This window comes from Podarcis filfolensis (assembly GCF_964270895.1).
Source record: "Podarcis filfolensis genome assembly, chromosome: 5".
Taxonomy (NCBI): domain Eukaryota; kingdom Metazoa; phylum Chordata; class Lepidosauria; order Squamata; family Lacertidae; genus Podarcis; species Podarcis filfolensis.
This window is the reverse complement of record NC_139608.1, coordinates 44,875,093-44,896,779: the sequence shown is the minus strand read 5'-3', so window position 1 is coordinate 44,896,779 and position 21,687 is coordinate 44,875,093. Positions and strand designations below refer to the sequence as shown.

Genomic DNA, 21,687 nt, shown 5'->3' with positions numbered 1-21,687 from the left:
GTAAGTCACATCCCAGTTGTCATTTTAATTTAGGATATACAGAGATTTTAAATGAAATGAAATACTGCATCTGCTGCTTTACTGGGTAGGGAGTAGTTTAGGGACCACTCCAGATTAGTGGATTTTTTTTGGCAGGTGCATTCTGCATCATGTCATTGATGCAATAGTAGCGTGTTAATGGTGGATGCATACTGGACGGTCTACACATCATTCCCCTATACTGGTTGTTTTGCAATAATCCCTCAATGTTATACATTAGTGCCTTCTCAAGGGGCACTCTTGCCGTATATAGTGCAACCACAAAATAATAATATTCTTGGAATGTTTGTGGTACAGAAAGTTACAGGGTTTCAGCAGGAAGCTATGGGACATGCACTGCCTGGAAACGAAGCAGTATGACACGCCAAAACTTTTGCAGGCACAAATGGTATTGAAAGTGTGATTGTGTGTAACTGCAGCAACAACTTGATGAGTACAAATCATGATGAATGCTCAATAAAGAGGCCCTAGACGTGTGTAGTAGAATATAGCCTTGTGACAACCTGCATTTCTACCCCATTAGAAGAGGAGGCAGTCCCTCAGATATGGCTTACCTTGATTTCATAACCTGGACCCTTCTGGCTTTGCAGTGTTGAATTACTTTGCTAAATGGGCCAAAAGCACAGAGCTTTTCATTATGGACGTTCTTATATTTACAATAAGAGCAGATATCCACAAACATGATGTTGTTTGTTTTCTACAGCTTATGGAACTATCCCAGGTGCACCTGGACAGAAAGGAGAGATAGGATTCCCAGGACCCAAAGGTAAGAAGTTGGATGCCACACTTGCCAACCTGAGAATCCAGGAGAGGCAGGGAGCTGAATGGCTCCTCCCCCTGTACAAGTAGTCTCCTCCTCTTGAAGACACTGAAAGGAAACCCAATAGAGCACTTCTGTTTCAGAGGATGCAAGTGGGGCCTGCCACAAAATGTTGCCATGCATCCTCACCTCCAAACAGCAGTGCTCCTGTGCAAGGTTCTAGCCAGCCAGCTAGATACTCCATCCCACCACTGTCTGCCATTTTCGGTTTTTCTTTCCTGATACAGTGTTGTGTAGTGACTGAGCATGCTTAGTCCTTTGAGAGAGGGTGTGTGTGTGTGTGTGTGTGTGTGTGTGTGTGTGTGTGTGTACGTACACATGCTACCAGAAGCCTTTGGGTTCCCCTGAGCAGGCTAATATCTCCCTTTTGCTTCTCAGCTCCAGCATAGCCAATCTACTAAATTCACACTTTTCCAAACAATACACAGCCATCCTTTGAAACTCACACTTCTCCAATGGTATTAGGGCCTTGCAGTGGCTATAAACAATGTTTACTTTTGGATCAAGTCTGTTTCACATTGGTGCTACAACCAGGTATATAAAATAGTGATAGGCTGTACTGTATTGTTCCCCCGTTATCATAGCATATTCACCTGAATATGAAGGGGAAAATGTGACCTTTAGTTGCCCATGAAACTGAAAGATCAAGGTTTGTTTATTGGTCCTAGACAACCTAGGGGTCTCAGCAGTCACCTGGTCTAAACATTTGCATTAAGGGAGGCTGTACTCTGTCTGATTAAACCATCCCAACTATGTTTGTCTAATCATTTCTGTCCATCTTCTTAGCTTTCATAATTTCCGTAAGATACTTGTTCCAGGTGTATTCTTGAGTCAAGTGTTGTAATGATCATGACATATATTGTTCATGCCTGTTAAAGTTTGGCCAGTCTGACACTGGTGGCATCGAATCATAGAACTGTAATTAGGAAAGGATCCAGAGGTTAACCCCCTGCAAAGCAGGAATCTCAGCTAGATCATACATCTGCTTAAAAAACCTCGGAGGGTGAGTCTACCACCTCTTGTGGAGACCTGTCCCACTGTCAAACAGCTCTTACTGTCAGAAAGTTCTTCCTAATGTTTAGTCGGAATCTCCTTTCTTGTAACTTGAAGGTGCGGGTTCGGGTCCTGGCCTCTGGAGCAGGAGAAAACAAGCTTGCACCATCCTCTATGTGGCAGCCCTTGAGATATTGGAAGCTGGCTATCTTAAGAGCAAAAATCCTTTTTGGGAGCTTGCAAAGCAGCCCTGTCCTGCTGGTGTGGGCGAATGCTGAATTTCCTTTGTTTAATCCTGCCTGTGAACAAGTTTGCATATTCTGGCTACCTGCCTGTTCCCAGGCAGGAGTTCCCACTTTTAAATGCTGATATACTTGTTACCTAACACAGGTGTGCCTGCTCAGCTCTTAAGTATTTTTTTCCAAAGTGATAGCATTGTTAATAAGTTGCTGTAGAAACAGCTTAGAGTCTTGTGATATGTTAAAGACACAGGCTGCATACATACCATACATTTAAAGCAGATTTAAATTGCAAGGCTTACACCAAAGAATTCTGGGAACTATAATTTGCCCCTCAGAAAGCTATGATTTCAAGATGCTTGGCAAACTGCAGCTTCCAGGATTCTTTGGGAATCATGTGCTTTAAATGTGCATTGAATGTGCTTTAAGTGTACGTCTGCCCCTTGCACCAACTGTGTTGGCATAAAAATACCGATCTGTATCCTTCCCCGTATGTTAATCTGGGTTTAGCCTTTCCATAGAAAATCTGGTAAGATTTTTTTAAAAAAAAAATTGTTTCCAGCTGTCCATTTGCAATGTTAAGCCCCATTTGGAAGTCCCCAAAGTAAAAATAGTACAGGGTGTTTTTAACCCTTTAATTGCTGTATGAATTAAACTTAACCCTTTTCCTACAAAGAAGGCAAAGTCCTGGGACACCTTAGATATGAATTCATCTCAGAACTAGCATTTGTAAACAAAAGTTTACCTTATCATTTGTATGAAATAGACAATATCTCTCACACAGAAATTTTTAATCCGAACTTGCAGAAAACAAATAATTCTTTGATAGAAGAGATAATTGAATACATAATTGAATTCAGCTGACATCACTAAGGTTCCCATTAATGTATCTAGATTGCTGTTTTCTGAACACTTTCACAACATGGTCACTAATGTGTCACTTACAAAGGTTGTTCGCTAAAGAAAGAAAATGTGGGAGGAACACCATTTTAAACCACACACATTTTTCTGATTCAGTTTTCATATACAGAATTTAAAAAAACAACAACAACTTTGTTTCACTTCTTCCATTTCATTATAAGATGGATATTATGGGCTTGGTCTACTGAGGATTCAGACAAAGCCCAACTGTTGCCACAATGGATGATTATCTGGCTGTAACCATATTGTTTTCTGTATCTGGATAGTTAGATTCTCTCTGTAAAATGCTATTTGAAAATGTGTGCATTTCACCTTAATTTTTGAGTAGTAGCATGTACCATAGATGTCCGGCACCCCTGAGTGAATGAGCACATGTTCTATAGAGAAATTATCCTCACGGGACTAGCCAAACTGCGCAAACGACAGACTTGCATCATCTGGCCATGTTGTGTGTGATCTGAGAAATATGCTTCATCGTTCTCTATGGCATACTTATCAGATTGCAGCATGATGGGATAGCGCATGGGGTCAGCTTTGGAAGATGCACTCTTCAAGAAGTGGGCCTGTGTTGTAGTTGAACTATTTTAACTGAGTAGCAATCTCAATCAAGTAAAATATCATTTCTCTTCCCTCTGCTAGGTGACATAGGACCAATGGGCCCCCCAGGCCGCCAAGGCCCAAGAGGACCAAGGGGTGAAAAGGGCGAGAAAGGTATTTGTTTTTCAAATTAGAAAGGAGTGTGTTTTGGATTTGAGCAGTACCATGCTGGGGAAGCATAGTGCGGGTCCAAGCATGACGACTTAGTGTTTGTCATAGTTCTAGTGTAGCCACCTGTATTGTGAGAGTCAACCTTCCCCCACTTTTTTCAGAGACCCATACATAGGCAATGACTCAAGCGAACTTTATTTATTTTATCCTGCTTCTCAGACAACTGGTGTCTCCCAAAGTGGATTACGTAAATGAAAAGAAGAACCTGCAATTAAGTTTACAAATGAAAAATACACAACACACAATGGAAGGGGAATTGAGGGAAGAGGCTGAGGATGTGGCCAGATTGAACTTCCCTTGCTTGAATAGCGGCTGATAGCTTCTGTTCCTGTGGCTGCAGTCACGAGTATCCTTGCTTGCTTCTGCAGTCCCAGGACAGTTGGAGCCAAGTGGTCTTTCAGGCAGCTCCTTCCTTGGCCTCCCCATCCTGAGGGACAGCTGGAAGTGCAGTGGTTCTTGTTCCCTGGCAAATGGCAGAGGCCAAAGTGTGCTGCTCTTTAGTTCCTAACAGTAGCATGAAAATTAGGAAAATGTGTACTTGTACCTGTAAAGTAACACTTTCTTCATCTTACTCCATCTCTCTTAGGTGAAGCAGTGTATGTTGGCCGAAGGAAAAGGAGAAGCATTGGGGTCTAATCTAAGAACACAAATTTGAGCAGAAGATTTCTCAACTGCTTATGGTTGCTTTTTTATCTCAGTGGAGACAAAAACCCCGTTTCCAGTGACTTCCAGCAAGTGACAACTAACACTTGGTACTTTGGGAATGGTTTTCATAACATTTTATCTTATTTCTAAGATATGGGTGGCTTCCAGTAGTACATATTGAACTAATGGCTCATTTGCTTGTTGTCCCATATGAATTGGCTGGAACAGAGTATAGCCCTCATCTAAACCCAAGGATTTTATAACAGCATAGCCTCAAAAGTTGTAACTTACTCCCCAGGAAACTCACACTTCAGTTTCTCTGGATGAACATTAGCATGAGAAATCTTCAACAGAAACTCAACCAAAGTTGAAAGGATTGGAGTCAGAGGTTATGTATCTTCCTTTGAAGTAGGAGAAAGCATATCCAAAATAATCAAGAATATGGATTTAAGAGTAAAGGCTATGCCAGTTGTGATAATACTCAACTATATGCTAGCAGGATGCATAACCATAGGCTACATTTTATTATTATTAAATCCACTTAATCTGTTATAAAATGCATTGCAAAAATGTGAAGGACCTTGGGGCTATTAGTATATAAGCACTTTGTTGGAAACAATTTTTAACATGTCTGCTGTGGTTTTAATTACTATAAAAGTGCCTTTTTAATATAAAGCTTCCCGATTAGAGCTTGTTTACACTCTAGCCTCACTTCAGCAGAAACCAGACACTGAAGTATTATGACAGACAAAGTCAGGGAAGCTTATGCATATAAGTACAGCAGCCTGCCCACCTTCAAAAGTGAGCAGTTTTATCTATGACCATTTCTTCCTCTACTGCCTGCTTGCAGTGAGCATCTCCTAAGCCATCTGTTGTTTTTAAGGTGCAGCAGTCCCTATTAGCATAGAATGATGTGCAGCAAGGGGAATTTAGGCAACATGCCTGAGTCTGTGCAAAGTCAATAAAGTTTATTTTCATGTGTCCTAAATCCTATCAACATATCAAGAAACTAATGTTGTACAGTGTGAATCCTCTATCCCGTTATTATACATGCAATCATGGCAGCAATAAAGTGATAGCTAAGTCTGGAGGGACATGTTTTTGGGCCACAGGAAATTTATCAATGTAAATCCTGATGTTGCGACACATCTCAGGATGTTACGGAATTGTAATTTGTTAAAAACATTGCTGGATATAGGTCAACCTTAATTCCTCCATTTGCTTCAAGATACAAATTTAGTGTTCCATAACTGATAGCAAAAGATTCAGAATTTAGCTAAGAGATCAAGGAAGATCAAATTAGAAAAATTAACACCAGTGCTGGAAATACACATTTCCTGGACAGGTTACCTATTGCCTCCAACCTTATCAAACATATAAGTAGAAATTGATAGCTGCAGTTCGCCATCTTGTGAAATAAAAACCAGTTTTCTACAATACAAAGAGGTAGATAGTTGCATGGCTTTCTGGTGTGACCTAAGACTAGCACTTCCACTAAATGTGTCCAGTGGGGCTTTGAACTTTTTTCTCCATGAATTCCAACATACCTAGGTAGCTAATCAAAATTAGTTTGTAACATGGTACTGAGCTTGGGAGCTGTTTGCTAAGGGACTCGGAATTACATACAAGCCCTTAAGTGCACAAATTATGTCTGGATCTGTGACCCTTGACATGATGACTTGTGCTCAAGGGATTCCAAACAGGGTAAGATGAATTTCCTGTAACTGGCATACTGTTTGTCTGGTTTTGCAACTTTGGAGCAAACATCCTATTAAATAGTATTTTCAACTGATCAAGCAATTGGTTGTGCATTTAAACCAGCTGTACCTGTTACTGAGACATTTACTTTTTTAAAAATAAAGTTACTTCCAATGTGTTAAGTTTCTTTCTTCCTCTGTCCCATGAGCTGTGTGGATTACACTATGTTTCCTGATATGCAAGCAATGTGAAACAATGTGTTTCCCTCTTTCAAACCCCATTTTGTTTTGATACAAAGTGCCCATGTTTCTTCTTAACATTATCTTTCAAGTGCAATCCTATACATATCTGCTGAGAACTCCTGTTTAGCTCAGTGGGATTTACTTCCAGCTAAGGGACCTGGGTGGCGCTGCGGTTTAAACCACTGTGCTGCTTGGACTTGTCGATTGGAAGGTTGGTGGTTTGAGGCCCCACAACAGGATGAGCTCCCGTTGTTTGGTCCCAGCTCCTGCCAACCTAGCAGTTCGAAAGCACGCAGTGCAAGTACAGTGGTACCTCAGGTTAAGTACTTAATTCGTTCCGGAGGTCCGTTCTTAACCTGAAGCACCACTTTAGCTAATGGGGCCTCCCACTGTCACTACGCTTTCTGTTCTCATCCTGAAGCAAAGTTCTTAACCCGAGGTACTATTTCTGGGTTAGCGGAGTCTGTAACCTGAAGCGTCTGTAACCTGAAGCGTCTGTAACCCGAGGTACCACTGTAGATAAATAGGTACTGCTCCAGCAGGAAGGTAAACGGTGTGTCTGTGCGCTGCTCTGGTTTCGCCAGGGGCGGCTTACGTCATCCTAGCCACATGACCTGGAAAAACTGCGGAAGTGGACAAATGCCGGCTCCCTCAGCCTGTAAAGCGAGATGGGTGCCGCAACCCCAGAGTCGTTCGCGACTGGACTTAATTGTCAGTGGTCCCTTTACTTTTACCTTTAAACATGCACAGGATTGCATCCTTAAGAGCATCAAAATAATTTCAGTCATTTATCTGAATTTTGGTTTTCTGTGGCAAAAAAGCGTTTAAATATTTGAAGATGGCTAATATCTCTCCTCTCATTCTCATGATCAGGCAAAACATACCTAAGTCCTTCAGCTGCCATCCAAGTGGTGGCAGTTGTGGTCAGAATTGCCCGTGCTTGTGTCCTACCTACACCCTTGCTGCAGCTGGTACAAAATACAGTGGCCAGTGTGGTTTTTGGCATTAACAGCCCTTTTCTTTCAAGACACAGAAAGAACAGGGCTAGTGGAAGAAAAGTATAGATTCCTACAAAATAGGTAATGGACCACAGTCCTTATTCTACAGATCTTTCTTGCAGTTTATTTTGTTTGAAATATATGGGCTTCACTTCCTATGCTTTCAAATGAAAATGAACTTTGAAAGCTTGTGGGGGCAGGGGCAGGGGCAGATATAATTCTAATTCACCAATTAAAAAAAAAAGTTTGCTACCAAGAGTAGGCGGCTCACAGGCAAATACTTCAAGTACAGAACTAACTGAATTGAAATTCTTCCTTCTGAAATTTTATTGTATCTCTGCCTAGAGATAAAAGAAACCACATCCCAACCCTTAAAATAGCACTTTCAAGGGGCCAGAACTTGTGCTTTGGTAAGAAGCTTTTCTAAAGAAAACAAATAGTAACACCTTAGCAAGAATAAAAATTTTGTGCTCCAGAAGAAATCAGTAGCATCAACTTCCAAAGAGATTATTTAGAATCTTAAGATCCAACAGTATTCCTATGTTCCACTGATTTAAATGAAAGTAGGATAAAGGAAAAGTTGTTCTTACCATAAATGGTATTTCACTGAGGATGTAAAGAGGGCTCCAAGCGGATTGCGTTGCCTGCCCTGCAGCTTGGAGGCAGGAAATGCCTATATAAGTTTTCTGCTCTCTTCCTGTTGAGGCTCAGTCCTATTTCTTGGAACAGCTTAGGAGAAAACAAAACTCAACAGCACAAAATGTGAATATATACAAAATAGGGAAAAAACCAGAAAAAGTGGGAGAAAAACCATTCTGGAAACCAACAAAATCCACAAGTACTAACACAACTGAATATGTATTACTTTCCCATGCTGAGCCTGAGGGGACTGCAGTGAGGAAAGTGCCTGTCATTCACCAGGCATGGATTGCATCTCCTAAGGAATGGCGGCCATTATGCTTGCCCGTTTCTTCGCTCCTTGCTGCCTCCAGATGTTGTAGCCTCAGAGCTGGTTGGTTTAGGACTCAATGAAGCAGCAGAGGATGATATCCCCCGTTTCCCCCCCAGCCGTAACTCGCCAGAACTCCATTTCAGCCCCTCTCAGGTGGGCACCATTGCCATTATAAGAGAACAAGGGAGGTGTTCATGGTGAGTCCAGCACCTCCTCTTCTAGAAAATTAACACTGGATGTCCCTTGCACAGGACTCAAAGGAAGAGGCTGCACTTGCAAGGGCCCTCCCTGGGATCTTCAGAAATAGCGGCCCCCTGGATGCTTGCTGCAGCTACTGCTGAGTGTGGCCCCAACCCCAAAACTCTGATTTTTCCCCCCTTCAAAGAAGTAGCCCTGAACTGTAGGGGTTTGTCTGTCTTCCCCATAATGAGAAAGTGGAAAATCCTAGCCTCACGGCTCAGGATGGAGCTTAGAAAGAGAGGGAAAGAAAAAAAGGCAGGAAACAGTGAAGAAAGGTGAGGGAATTTTTCCTTTTTCTTTTTTACACAGTAAGAGAAAAAGAGAGGAAGAGCAGCTGTAGAAAACAAATAAGAACAAAAGACTCAATATAAGGAGAAAAAAGAACAGGCTGGCTATAAGGGAAAAGCCTTAAAGATTCCAAACAGAGTGTTTCTCCGAGTTGAGACAGGAAATGGACTGAGCCTCAACAGAAAGAGAGCAGAAAAGTCTTCTGTAGAAGTTTTGGGCATTTCCTGTCTCCAGGTTGCAGCAACACAATCCGCTTGGAGACCTCTTCCATCCATAGGTGACAGGAATGGCAAACCGACCTTAGGTGGTATGATTCTAGCAACTGACAAGCTAAAATAAAGACAGTGATTCAGTAAAAAGTTTTCTTCTTTGACATAATCAGCTTAGCTCAGAATTATGAGGGCTTTTTGGTGCCCTTGTAGTAGAGCAACAAAACTGAGCTTCAATATTAATGGCAGTGTATTTTCCTTCATCAGATTATCCATGAAGGAAGCCATTTCTCACGCCATCAAATCAAAGCCATATATTGATATCATTTTCAATAAACTCCACTGTGTACCATAGGGAAACCAATCAGGTGCAGGTGCTCAAAGTTTCAGCCAGGAAACACAAAACAAAAATGCAACTTTTTTGTACAATTGAACATGCTTTTATAATGGTGGGGAACTTGGTGGCACAAAGGGCAGACCCCTCTCATGGGGCCTCTCTAATTAATGCATTATCTGACTATCAGCCTTTACCCTGTTCATTTGTGGCTAGGTTCAGACATCACATACACACAGCATGGTTTGACTCTCAAGAACGTGCCCTTTGTTTGTAGGGTCCCTTTTATGTTCTAATTTCCTCCTGCAGGATCTGGTTATCCCTGGTTTCCAGGGATAACCAAATTAGATAAAATACAACAAATGTACTGTGTATACAAATCAAGTTGCTTCTAGATCAATTTCCGGTATATAGTAACCATAGCACCACTGATTTTGATGTCATGGAAACCTAGGTTTACCATGAATTGGAAAATAAAAAGAGAATCAGAGTATGCAAGTACAAGAGGAAAAACACATGCACATTTCTGACAGTTGAACCATGGTTTGGCACCTGACCCTAACGTCCTGTGTCATGACACCGGGAACCATGTTGGGATAATAAAGGTCTGATTTTGTAGCATGTGAAACATGCAAAGAAATGAACACTTTATATGCAACAAAGGGCAATGATGATGGAAGAACGCCACCAGGGAATCATCAATATAGGAAGAAACCGAGTAGGGCTAAGTTCTGGTGCTCATTTTGGTTCTGGTGCCCCAAGAAACAGCAACACCACAGCATCCTTTCAGACTAGCACACAACACACACAACTCCCCAAAGGAATCCACAAACTTGAGATTTTTAAAGAGTTTTTTAAACAGATAGAAACAGTATTTAATGTTATAATCAATACCAGTTATTTCGTAAAGGTGACTTTAAAAAAAAGTAAAGGCTTTTGAAAACTTTCCCACCAAAACAATTCAGAATAAACAGATTTCAGAACTTTGTAAAGAGCAAAATGCCACATTCTAGGTGATGTATATGCGAATGTACAACCTGGTACACAATACATATTTATAAAATAAAATGTGAAGTATTAAGGCTAGCTATGAAATATTTGTTAGGTAGATTATGATTAAAGGAAAACAAAATTTAACTGAAACATGCATCTTCAAAGTATGTTTACTATACTGTCACAATTAAACAATCTGATCTGATAAGATCAACCTCAGTATCTGGATTCAGTAGCCAAAGTATTGAGCACACTTGATTAAAGTACTATATATTTTTATAATCTGCTTCCTTCACATGCAGGAATGCTGCTGACATAATATAAAATTTGTAAGAAATTGGACAGTATTCACATTTAATGAAAAGACTGCAAATGTGAAAACTTACAATTGATTATTCAAAGCTACCTACTAAAAGATTAGGCTGCGAAAAAACAGGAAGCAACCAACATTTATATTACAAATCTAACTTTGGCATATCAAAAGGACAGTCTACAATACTGTTTTTGATATGACTCAGATCTGAAGCCTGAAAAGACAGCAGCTGCTGTTTAATGCAGGCACATCTCCTGCCAACAACATGATAAATATTTCTATCCCACCCCCACAGCAAATAAGTTATAATACAACTATGAATTTTAGAAATAAAACCATTTAACTTTAGTTACTTCATGGTAAAACAATGAAGCAGATTAAACGTTTGTCTATACATGTAACTTAAATCCTTCTATAGATCAACATACATTTTGAAAGAAAACATGCCTTGCAATCCAGACATCAGCACTGATTTGTACGAACGGGGACAGTCACAGCCATTTTCTGCTCTGGAGTTTCATAACTGCTACTTTGAGCAAGGAGAGAATCCATTCAGTCTCTCTAATTGTGGAGGTGAGAATGGGGTGCAATTTTTGCACACTTTTTCTTGAGAAATAAATGATATTGTTTTATTTCAGTTTGTAGAGGAATAAGGTGTATATTTTAAAGTAGACAGGAGTACTCTTTTTAAACGTTTACATATTTTAGTGCAAGGATTTGACAAAAATTGTGGCAGCGGCAAGCATTTCTGTTACAGTAATATCAGTAACGAGGGCTTCTTTAGTGATAAAGAAACATGATCCTCTTTCAAAAAAACCCCCAGCATGTTTACAGGTTTCAGGCACTGAATGAGGCTAGTGACCCATTTCCTCATAATGGGCATAACACAACAAATATTTGGTTAAATGAGTAGTAGTATATCTGCCTAAGAATCCTCTACAATTATTCCTGGGGCATTGCAGATTATCTTTAATAGTTTAGGCTTGCTTTCCAGTGCCAACACAGTTGGATACATTTTTTTCAGTCCAGTTTTCAAATGGCTATCCTTGAAATACATGAAATATATCATATTGGATTTCAAGACCAACATTTGTGCTTCTATATCTGATATCACTGATTGTCTCCACTGAAGGTGGATGGAGTTCCACTGAGGTTCTTGGATGCAGAGTGTAGATTTCATTGTGACAGAAGCTGAAGAGGAGAAGCTGAAAGACGCACCCAAAGCCACCTCACAGAGGCTTCAAATTTATGATCCAGTGGAGTGCAGGCTAGGGACTGGGTAGAATTTAGAAATCCGGCTTTGTGTTGATGGATTAAGGCATTCAGATTCTCCAGACATTTTAAAGAAAACCTCCTGTTCCTGAAGTTTACGAGCAAATTCCTCTTCTAATGTCTAATGACAAACAACAAGAACATTTAAACAAAATAAACATGATGAGCTTGGTGTTAGTTTTTGATCTGATTTATCAGAGACAAGCTACAAAACCAACTGCCCCATATAGTATTAGTATAGAATATAATATTCTATTGGAGATTCAAAGTCAATCTGCATTACCTTTTTCCTTGGTCTCAGTTTCTCTCGCCATTCTTTAAGTTCTTGGCTATGTTCCTCATCCAGCTCTTTTAATTTCTGAGTCTCGTGTTCAACCAGCAGGTGGCATTTCTCATTCTGAAAATGGGATACAGATAATCCTTTAGTAAAACTAAATCAGATTAGACATTTGGCTACTTGTATAGAAGCATATGCTGACCTAATTCTTTAATTAGCTTAATCTGTACAGTAGTCAAGATAATTCCTACATAGCAATGTTCTCTATCAAGATTTTAGCTTTTCAATAGAAACTGTTACTTGAATTCCTCAAACAGGGCATGAAGAATATGTGTTATGGTTTTTTAAAACTTTATCTGAAGCTAAAACTATGAACATATCTCAGAGCTAGAATCACAAGATTTATAGGGCAGACTGACGGGTTTTCCCGCGATTTTTTTTTTAAGTTGCAAAAAGTTATGCAATCTATCAGAATCTACTTTTTTTTGTTCTCTCACACAGAAATTCTTCTATTTCAATAAAGAGGTAACAGCTTTTATGAGATCAGCCCATCCAGAAACCTCATGTTGTCTTCTCCCCAGTGCTTTTTCCCCTAAAAAAAATATTTAGGGGTACTCTCATTTTCCTACTCATGTTGAAATACTGCCCCTCAATGAGGCCAAACTTAGATTCACAAAATGTTTAGGGGTATGTATACCCCTGCATCCCCCCAGAAAAAAGCACTGCTTCTCTCTACATACAAGATCCCTATACACAGTCCATTTTGTGTATAAATATTCCCCGGTCTTCAGTTTGCCAAAATTTCCATAGCTACTTGTAGCACAGGGAAATGTTAATACACAAATATACTTCATGCAGTTGAAAAAGTTGGAAGAGACCATAGCAGTAACAAAACTGTAACACTGCTACAAATCCGCAGCTAAACCCAGCTAAGAGACATGCTGGAAGATCTGGATTAATAAGAGATGTTTTCACCTCAACACCAAAAAGATACCAAACTCATTGGCACATAAATCTCACAGAGAAGGGCATTCCACATGCAGGTCACTACGACAGAGAAGGGCCCTCTTTCTGGATATCACCCACCTGACTTCAGAAGGTGTGGAGACTTAGAGGAGGGCCTTGGAAAGAAAAACTGGTGCAGATTCATTTGTAAAAAAAACAAAGAACAGAAATACTGTGTGTAGTACCACAACTACAAAGTGTCACATGTAACTGCAGCACATGAAGTGCCATCACACTCAAAACAGACCTATCCCATGTATAAATTACATAAAGGGGCACATTTGGGATTAACATTGTTTAACCTGCAGCTGATGTAATTCTCTAATGTTGGCTTCACACTGCAGCTGGAGGTCTCGCATTTGATTTTCATGTTTCTGATGTTGAGCCAGTCTCTCATTTTTTTGCCTTTTTTCTTCCTGAATAGCAAACTTTCAGAGAAACAGGAGGACTTAAATTAGAATTTTTGAAATGTTTATAGACTCAAGCATATAATTAAATGACAGTGTAACATTCAAAAACAGTATATTGAAATAACTAATATTAGACAGATTTGAAAAAACATGGGCTTGCAAAAACCTTCTTGGTTCATTCTTAGTACATACTGGATAAATGTGGATCTTACCTGAAGGAGCTGATCCACAAAACACATAAGCAACAATATGACTTGGTTCTTAAACCAATTCTAACTGGCCCACTAGATTCAATAGGCTAATAGTAAATCAGCTTCAAGCACACACACATAGCTGAAGACATCACTTCCAGAGACTTGGACTCATCAGATTTTTGACTTGAGAGTTTCATAGAACTGCATAATGTGTGTATGCAGATTCCCCCTTTGTCTAAAATCACTGCTTTACCTGCTTAATCTTTTCACGATCCTGTTCCGGAGTGCTTGAGGAGTTTATTCTTAGGCTCTTTTTAAACATTGCCATCCTAGTTTTTGCTTCACTACGCTGGATTTTGGGCAACCGAGCTCTTTCCTGGGTATGCTTGTTTTTTAATTCCTCAATAAGCCGCTGGTTATATCTTTGCATCTGTTCTGTTTCCTTTAAAAAAATGAGGGGAAATACATTTTATATATCATCAAACCTTTTTTGGCATCACTTACAAATGTTCAGAATAAATAGGCCAATGCGGTCTCGTCGCCATTTCAACAGTACATTTAAAGTATTTAATATACATTTTACCCTGTGCAAATAAAACACATCATAATTAAATTTTCTGTATGAGAAAAACTGAAGATAAATCTTTTTTTAAAAAAATAACTGGTTAGTCAACCAGCAGTAATAACATACAAATTTCAGCCAACTGAAAAGATCATTAAATCATATTATTTCAAAATTTGCAGCTCTCCTTTTACCTACTACCATCACTCATAGTTTTCATTTATTTATTGTCTAAACCAGTGATTCTCTACCCTTTGGGTATAATGACCCACAAGTCCAAATTTGCTTGGTATAGTAACCCATCTTTTTATTGTCACATGGATTTCGCAACTTAGGCCTTCAACATCCATCTGTTTAACTGCAATTTTGTCTATTTTATAACCATTACTTGAGGCATCCAAGGAAAACGTTCCTTAACACCCCTATTGATATGAAATTTGTGTAAATATTTAAAGAAATATAATGCTATTCATTATTTTATTTATAGGAATGTAAGACCAGCTATCTGACTGCAATATATTGCTTCAAAAGCTGTAACTTTTATTCAAAAACCGCTGTGTTAATATAACAAATTATGGATATTTTAAATAGTTTTATTCATGAAAAAGTCCATTTTGGCGAGTATCAATGGGGTAGCTGAGCTTGTATTTTGTCAACAAGTAGGTTGATGCAGGTTTTGATGGTTGTTAGACATGGTCTCAGATCATTATTGATAAATAAGATAATGATATTATTTATTAGTTTGACTAAGCAAGGAAGGATGGACTGAGGGTGGTGCCAAGCCTATAAAGCTTGACACCTGCCCTTGCACTACAGGGGTAGAAAGGCACATGTCCCTTTCCTAACCCCCTCCACAGAAGAAACCACCCATGCCTTCTCAGGAAATGCAGGGGGCAAACTTGCCTCCATGCTAGGGTGGGAGCAGCATTCTGACATTTGGTTACAAGTGCCAACACAGCATTATAATATGCAAACAAAAACCTGCAAGAGGTATTCATCATACCAGTTCAGAGCAAAATCAATACTTATTTTGGTTTTACTTATACGGGTCACACCTCACTTGCTCAGGTACTGTGACCCACTTGTGAGTCGTGACCAACAGGTTGGGAATTGGTGGTCTAAAGTGTTTGTGTGTCCCTCCCTCCCTCCCTGAATTTAAGGCGCTGTTTTGACCTTATGAACATTGGGACTAAATATCAGTGCATCAAATAACTTACACAAAATATAAAAGTATTAAATACTAAAGAAAAAAGGCAAGAAATAAATAAATATAGGTAGTGGGAAGGGATGTATTTGAACCAGGATTTGGAGCCAGCAAAGAGGATGAACTAGGATCGCACTAACTTTTTCATGCCGTTTAAGCAGCTGATGTCTTTGCATGAAGTACTGATCTTTCAGTTGCTGTTTTAGCAGTTGGTGTTTTTCCTGCAAGTGTCGTTCTTCTAGTTCCCATATTGCAGCTTCACGGGCTAGAAGGGAATAAAAATTCTGTCAAAATTACAGAGGAGTCACCCCCAAAACATTCCTTATACAATGTATTTCACGAAGCAATCAATGACAGAATAACCCCAATGAAATATTTAATAGAGAAATGCATTGAAGAAATTATTCCCCATCAAGTTATCCAAAAACAATTCACCAAAATTGTAGACACAAGTAGGCTTGTTTCAGAAACAGACAAGCCATTTTAAAATGGATTCTGGGCACCATTTTCTGCTTGCCTAATAAAGACTCTTATGTACAGCTACAGTCTTCAATAGATTTTCATGCCTCCACTAGAAGGACATAAATTTAGGACATGACTCATTCCACAAGTTTCATGGGGCTTGCATGTGAGCTGTACTAGGTGCCCAGAGCCCTTAATGCTTTTTTAAGTTGATGAACAATAATCCAACACTGGGGGGGAAAGGGAGAAATACCTCTCATGAGTTGTTGCTTATTGTTCAGACAGTCCCGCTCAATGGTAGCTAGCTCAGTTTTTTGCTGCTGAATGATTTTCTTTAGCGATGCATCCAGTTCTTGCTGCTGCTTCTGTACAAACTCTTGTTCCTATCGGAAATTAAGCCAAATTGAGTATGCACAAGTCTCAGATGTCTTCATTTGTATACAGCCTTCTTCTAAAGGATCTCAGAGCAGCCTTTTAGCTCACAACTAGCAGGTAAGGCGCAATATGCGGAGAGCGAAAGATGCATACACTTTGCCACAAGCCAAACTTCAAACAGGGATCTGAACCTGGGTAACCCATATTCAAATCACAACATTATTTTCTAAGGGTCAATTAAAACATTTACACAGCAAGTGAGCTTGCTGTACTTACCACAGCATTTGAAGTGCTCAGCACTATAAAGTGTGAGGGGAAACATGCATTTCTCAACAGTAGCAAACCTATACTGGGAAACTAATGGGCCCTATGAGTTCTCTCTCTTTCTTTTCCCTCCACCAAGTACTGCTTTTTCAGCAAACATATAATTTGGCCAATTATATATGAGACAGCCTTGCGGGCAGTCACTTGCCAGCCCAAGTTAATTCTTTGTGGGCAAGTAGCTTGTCAGATCAGTTGCTGTACCCTGCTATGTCTTTGTATGCCAAGCCATTACAGACTTTATGCTAATCAGCAAATATGGAAAAAAACACACACAACTTAGAGAATCTTTAATTTAAGGACCATATTCAAATCTTATACAAATTTGCTTGCAAATTATCATTAATGCAGTTATATTAAATTACCAAGTAAACTAAATTCTGTTTAGGAAAGCAACAAATGACAAGATTAGGGCTGAGCTGCTTCAGAAAAAACTTGTTCAAAATTAAAAGAAAAGCCACCCACCCCCACCCCCCGAAATTTTCTGGTTTCTTTCTTTTTGGTAGATTGTTACAAAAATAGCTGTAAAAAGTGTCCATTTCATGATCCCTGGGGGGCTGGGAGTGATCACTGTCCACTGCCTTTACTCTAAAAGACTTCTTGATGTTGACAAATAGCCATATCAGATTCAGTACATAGTGCTATTGTGACATGTCCATTATATGATCCATAAATGGCTGGGATCACTTAAGGAGGAAGAAAGCAGGGTGGGATGAAGGTCAGAATAGTCCAAGGAACAGCAAATATAAATAAATGGCTGAAAATTATTGTGACTAAGGTAGGTTTAATGTATTTTGTGGAATGAGAATGTATTTTCTGTCTCAATCATTACTTTCAAGGAGAAATGGAAACTAGGGAGGGGATTTAACCCATGTAAAAAAAAAGCCTTCATAAAAACAAGAATATTTGCTGCACATAACCAGCTCTCTCTTGCTATCTGTTAACAATGGATGGCAAATTACTCTTGAGAATCAATTGAACTGTCTTGATTCAATCTATGTGCAAAGGATACTAAAAAGGTTTAGGTTAGAATGTGTACATCCGTCTTTTAAGAACATGTGCAAAGTCTGGGGAAACCTCTGGTCCGCATGAATCTTCTCCAAGATAAGGATGCCTATTATATTTTCAACATTGTATTTTCATGTTTCAGAGCAAGATACCCAGACCAAGTAGAGGACACGTGATAGCCTAAAAGACCAAACACTTCCAAAATTCAAAATCCAGAATTTAGAAGATTGGCTCCTCAATGGCACTGTAAACAGTTTCACATTAGGCAACTGACGTACTTATTAAGCTGCACCATCTATAGCGTGTAATGTGAGGCTGGTAGATAAGCAAATGCTGGGGAAATGAGGCCAATGTCTTCCAGACGCACATTTTGAACAGTGCACATACACAAGAAAAGGGCTTCCAAAGATTAACATAACAAGTCATGTGTAGCTATTTTAATGGAAGTGGTTACATGTGAAGTATTTATCACCTACTTTGTGGAAAGGAGCTTTATGAAAACAGATGTCACAAGCTCAGAAAATAACTAGAAATATTGGCCCTACATTAGAAGTTGATCCAATCCTATACAGATCATTCCACCAACGGAAAGAAGGCTGTGTGGAAATCTAACAATGTCTGAACACTTACACATTATTTCCAGGTGTGGGGTGGGCACATGGTATTATGGGCATCTCTCTCTATTATATAATAAAATTTATGCAGAAATCTTGTATCAAATACAACAGGGACACTTCATGTTGAGACAGGCCCATGTTTTATGCATTGGGTAAGTCACATCTGATGTCCTTGTAGTTCAAAAGGTTCATATAAAAGGAAGACGTGTGATTTATGGACACAAATGAGAAAATAAATAACAAATCTACAAAGTTCACCTCCAGGCCAGGTTGCATAGAAATCATCCACCCTGATCGCAATTCTTTACTTGCTAGTAATCTTCAGACAAATTGCATCTGACCAATTTGATGAAGATGTTATCAAAGTCCGATGTCTGATGTTCTTACTCATCTCACAAGAACCAACAGAAAGCACCATATAGGAAGATTTGTACATCCATCAGAATTGGTCACTTCTTTTCCTAACAGCAGCTTCTTTATGCCACATGCTAACTCACTTTTAAAAGCTACAAGGGATTAAACAGCAGCTTCTATCAAGTGGGTCGGGGAGGAGGAAAATGAGGAATCCATTTGCCAAAATCCCCCAAAATCAACTTATGTGATTCTATTTATTCATCCTCTCCAGGAAAAGCACAATGTAGCAAAGAAATTAGATGGACAATGGAACAGTGCAGCAGTGATGGTGGTGATCCTCTGTGTTTGGGGACATTAGGTTCTTAAGGTCCCTTTCCCTTTTTGCATGCAAATTACCCCGGTTTGCATTAACTACAATGCAACATTAAGTTTGCACCCATGCTAACCATGGTTAGTTTTAATCAAAACTTGCAAAGTAGATTTTCACTGCAATTTTCAAATCTTAGTTTAAAAACTAAGCATATTTAGTGATGAGGTAAACATAACACCAAACCAGAGTTAACACTAACCAGAAGGGGGGACCTGGAAGCCTACTGCATGATTCCACGGTTTAGGTATCACTCTCATTATAAATGTATTAGATCAATGGCACAGAAATAGTTTCTGGAAATTATAAATTATGTAAGTGTGGAATATCTGTACAACCTATATATATAGTTAAAGTATAGTTTCTTTTTTTAATTCTCTCCTAATGAAAGTCAGTGAGACTGAAGTATGTTCAACTTTGGTTAGCTTGTGTTTCCTGAAAACTATAGAAAATATGCATTATTTTAAACCTCCCCTCAAAACTTAAAGCTTTACCCTCAGAATCAATTTTTTTACAAATGCTACCTTCTTCACTTCAATACAGTGGTACCTCGGGTTAAGTACTTAATTCGTTCCAGAGGTCCATTTTTAACCTGAAACTGTTCTTATCCTGAAGCACCACTTTAGCTAATGGGGCCTCCCGCTGCTGCTGTGCTGCCGAACGATTTCTGTTCTCATCCTGAAGCAAAGTTCTTAACCCGAGGTACTATTTCTGGGTTAGTGGAGTCTGTAACCTGAAGCGTATGTAACCTGAAGCGTATGTAACCTGAGGTACCACTGTTTTAGGGATTGAATTGCCTCAACTCCCCGTGACCCCACAGATCTGTTCTGGAGAGTTGAAGGAAACCCCAGAGCAAATTTCAGAGGATGTGGGGGGGGGCATGTGAGAGGAAGAGAGGGAGGAAAAGTTTGTAGTTTACCACTATCAAAATTCTAATGAAAAGCAGGGAAAAAGCTCCAATAACAAAAACCAAAAATTTGTAGAGACAAATCCAAAAACCCAGATCTGTAGAAACAGATGTCAACAACAAGAAAGGCCCACTGTCTACTTATTGGCTTTGATGAAGTGAGACAATTGGCAAATGTACCTGCCCTTCTCAAGCAGCAATTCTGCCAAATTGCAGGAGCTGGATTATTAAACTGAAATGAAAGCAAGTAGTGTTTCAGTCCTGAGGCTTCCTCAGTTTAGATGAGTATGTTTTAGAACACAAAACATGAGAATAACCTAGATAAAGGATATTACCACAGCCTATTCTGTAGTTTTGTGAACGAAAGGTCAGTTGACATAGACTTCCATGTCAGGCTTGTGATCACTAACATTGTTATGCAATTAAAAGAGACAGAGAGATTTGGTATACAGTACTGATGGGGAGCCTAGATGTTCTACAGATTCCTGTTCCCAGAGCCATGTAACAAAAGGCCGTTTCAATAAAGTTTGCAAAGCAAACTTTCCACCTTCCTACTAAAATCCCAACTACCATCTGGTGGAACAGAAGAGAGAACACAAAGGTAGAAGCGGGTTTGTTTAAAAAATAAATTACCACTACTGCACAAGGCAGAGAAGAAAAAAATGTCACAAGGGTGTTCCTTGCTCCATGAGTCAAAACTCAGGATGGCTGACTCTATAAGGTACAGCAGGGAACACCCATTGTCAGGTGGTATCAGGGAGCATTCTGGAAAATGCCTGTTTCACTGCACACAGAAAAGCAAAACATAGCACTGGTTTCACACATGTGCTGAAAATCAACAAGTCTCATTTGCCCAGTTTGTCCATCGCAATCTTTGTGCAGATGAACACATTTTTAGATTTTTTAAAAAAATTCATCAGCACATGCGTGTCAGAGAAAAAGCAGAACAACAAGCTAGAACTACAGAGGAAACATCCAATTTTTGGCATGTTGGACTTACATCCTGCATTATTGCATTGAAGAGGGTACATGAGGACAACTGAAAAGACTGAATCATAACCTGAGCAACGCCCTGCAGAGCAGAATACAATGTACTTCCGAGGTCAGAATGCAAGCACAAACCATGCATTCAAACACCGAACATAAGCAATAAGACTGTATGACTCATTACTGGAGCACCTCCCTCCCTAAAAGTAGAAGTTGTACTGAATTACTTCTGTTAAAAGATGTAAAATTTCTGAAGCTATAGTTTATACTACAGTAATGTGGGTGGAGCTATGAGAACAAAAATTACACTGTATTCATAAAGACACCAATTGCAAAACAAAGTAAAAACCTTTATGTCATGTCTTCAGTATTTATTTTATTTTGCTAGATAATGCCCTACAACCTAGTCCTATTTAACCTATATTGTTAACTCTCTGTGCCCCAAAAATATTAATGAATTTTCTCCAATATATTTAAGACTGTAGTTACTCAATAAGCCTTCATGTAGTACAATATTGGCTGGACGTAAACCTTCTCAAATATCCAGTTCCAAGAGATGTGCACATTAAAATATACACAGTTGTCTTTAGAGGGAAGTAGCATACACTACTGTGAATATCTCCAAAAGCTGGATTCTGCTCCATACATGAGATAAACTGGCTTTAGACAGTCT

At 39.3% G+C, this 21,687-nt stretch overlaps 2 protein-coding genes across 10 annotated transcripts in view; one reads left to right on the top strand and one right to left on the bottom strand.

Moving 5' to 3' along the window:
* The window catches only part of COL17A1 (collagen type XVII alpha 1 chain), a 58,830-nt gene extending 52,531 nt beyond the window's left edge, over positions 1–6,299 (top strand). For all 4 annotated transcript variants that reach the window (XM_083616475.1, XM_083616477.1, XM_083616476.1 and 1 more), the window contains 3 exons: positions 743–805; positions 3,652–3,723; positions 4,367–6,299. In XM_083616475.1, the coding sequence (XP_083472601.1) occupies positions 743–805; positions 3,652–3,723; positions 4,367–4,416 (185 nt within the window). In that variant the 3' untranslated portion in view covers positions 4,417–6,299. The remainder of the gene's footprint in view (positions 1–742; positions 806–3,651; positions 3,724–4,366) is intronic.
* A 3,937-nt stretch (positions 6,300–10,236) lies between these two features.
* SLK (STE20 like kinase) overlaps positions 10,237–21,687 on the bottom strand; it is a 45,979-nt gene continuing 34,528 nt past the window's right edge. For all 6 annotated transcript variants that reach the window (XM_083616483.1, XM_083616487.1, XM_083616485.1 and 3 more), the window contains 6 exons: positions 16,332–16,461; positions 15,757–15,881; positions 14,104–14,292; positions 13,549–13,674; positions 12,248–12,361; positions 10,237–12,085 (listed from right to left, as the gene is read on the bottom strand). In XM_083616483.1, coding sequence (XP_083472609.1) covers positions 11,939–12,085; positions 12,248–12,361; positions 13,549–13,674; positions 14,104–14,292; positions 15,757–15,881; positions 16,332–16,461 — 831 coding nt within the window. In that variant the 3' untranslated portion in view covers positions 10,237–11,938. The remainder of the gene's footprint in view (positions 12,086–12,247; positions 12,362–13,548; positions 13,675–14,103; positions 14,293–15,756; positions 15,882–16,331; positions 16,462–21,687) is intronic.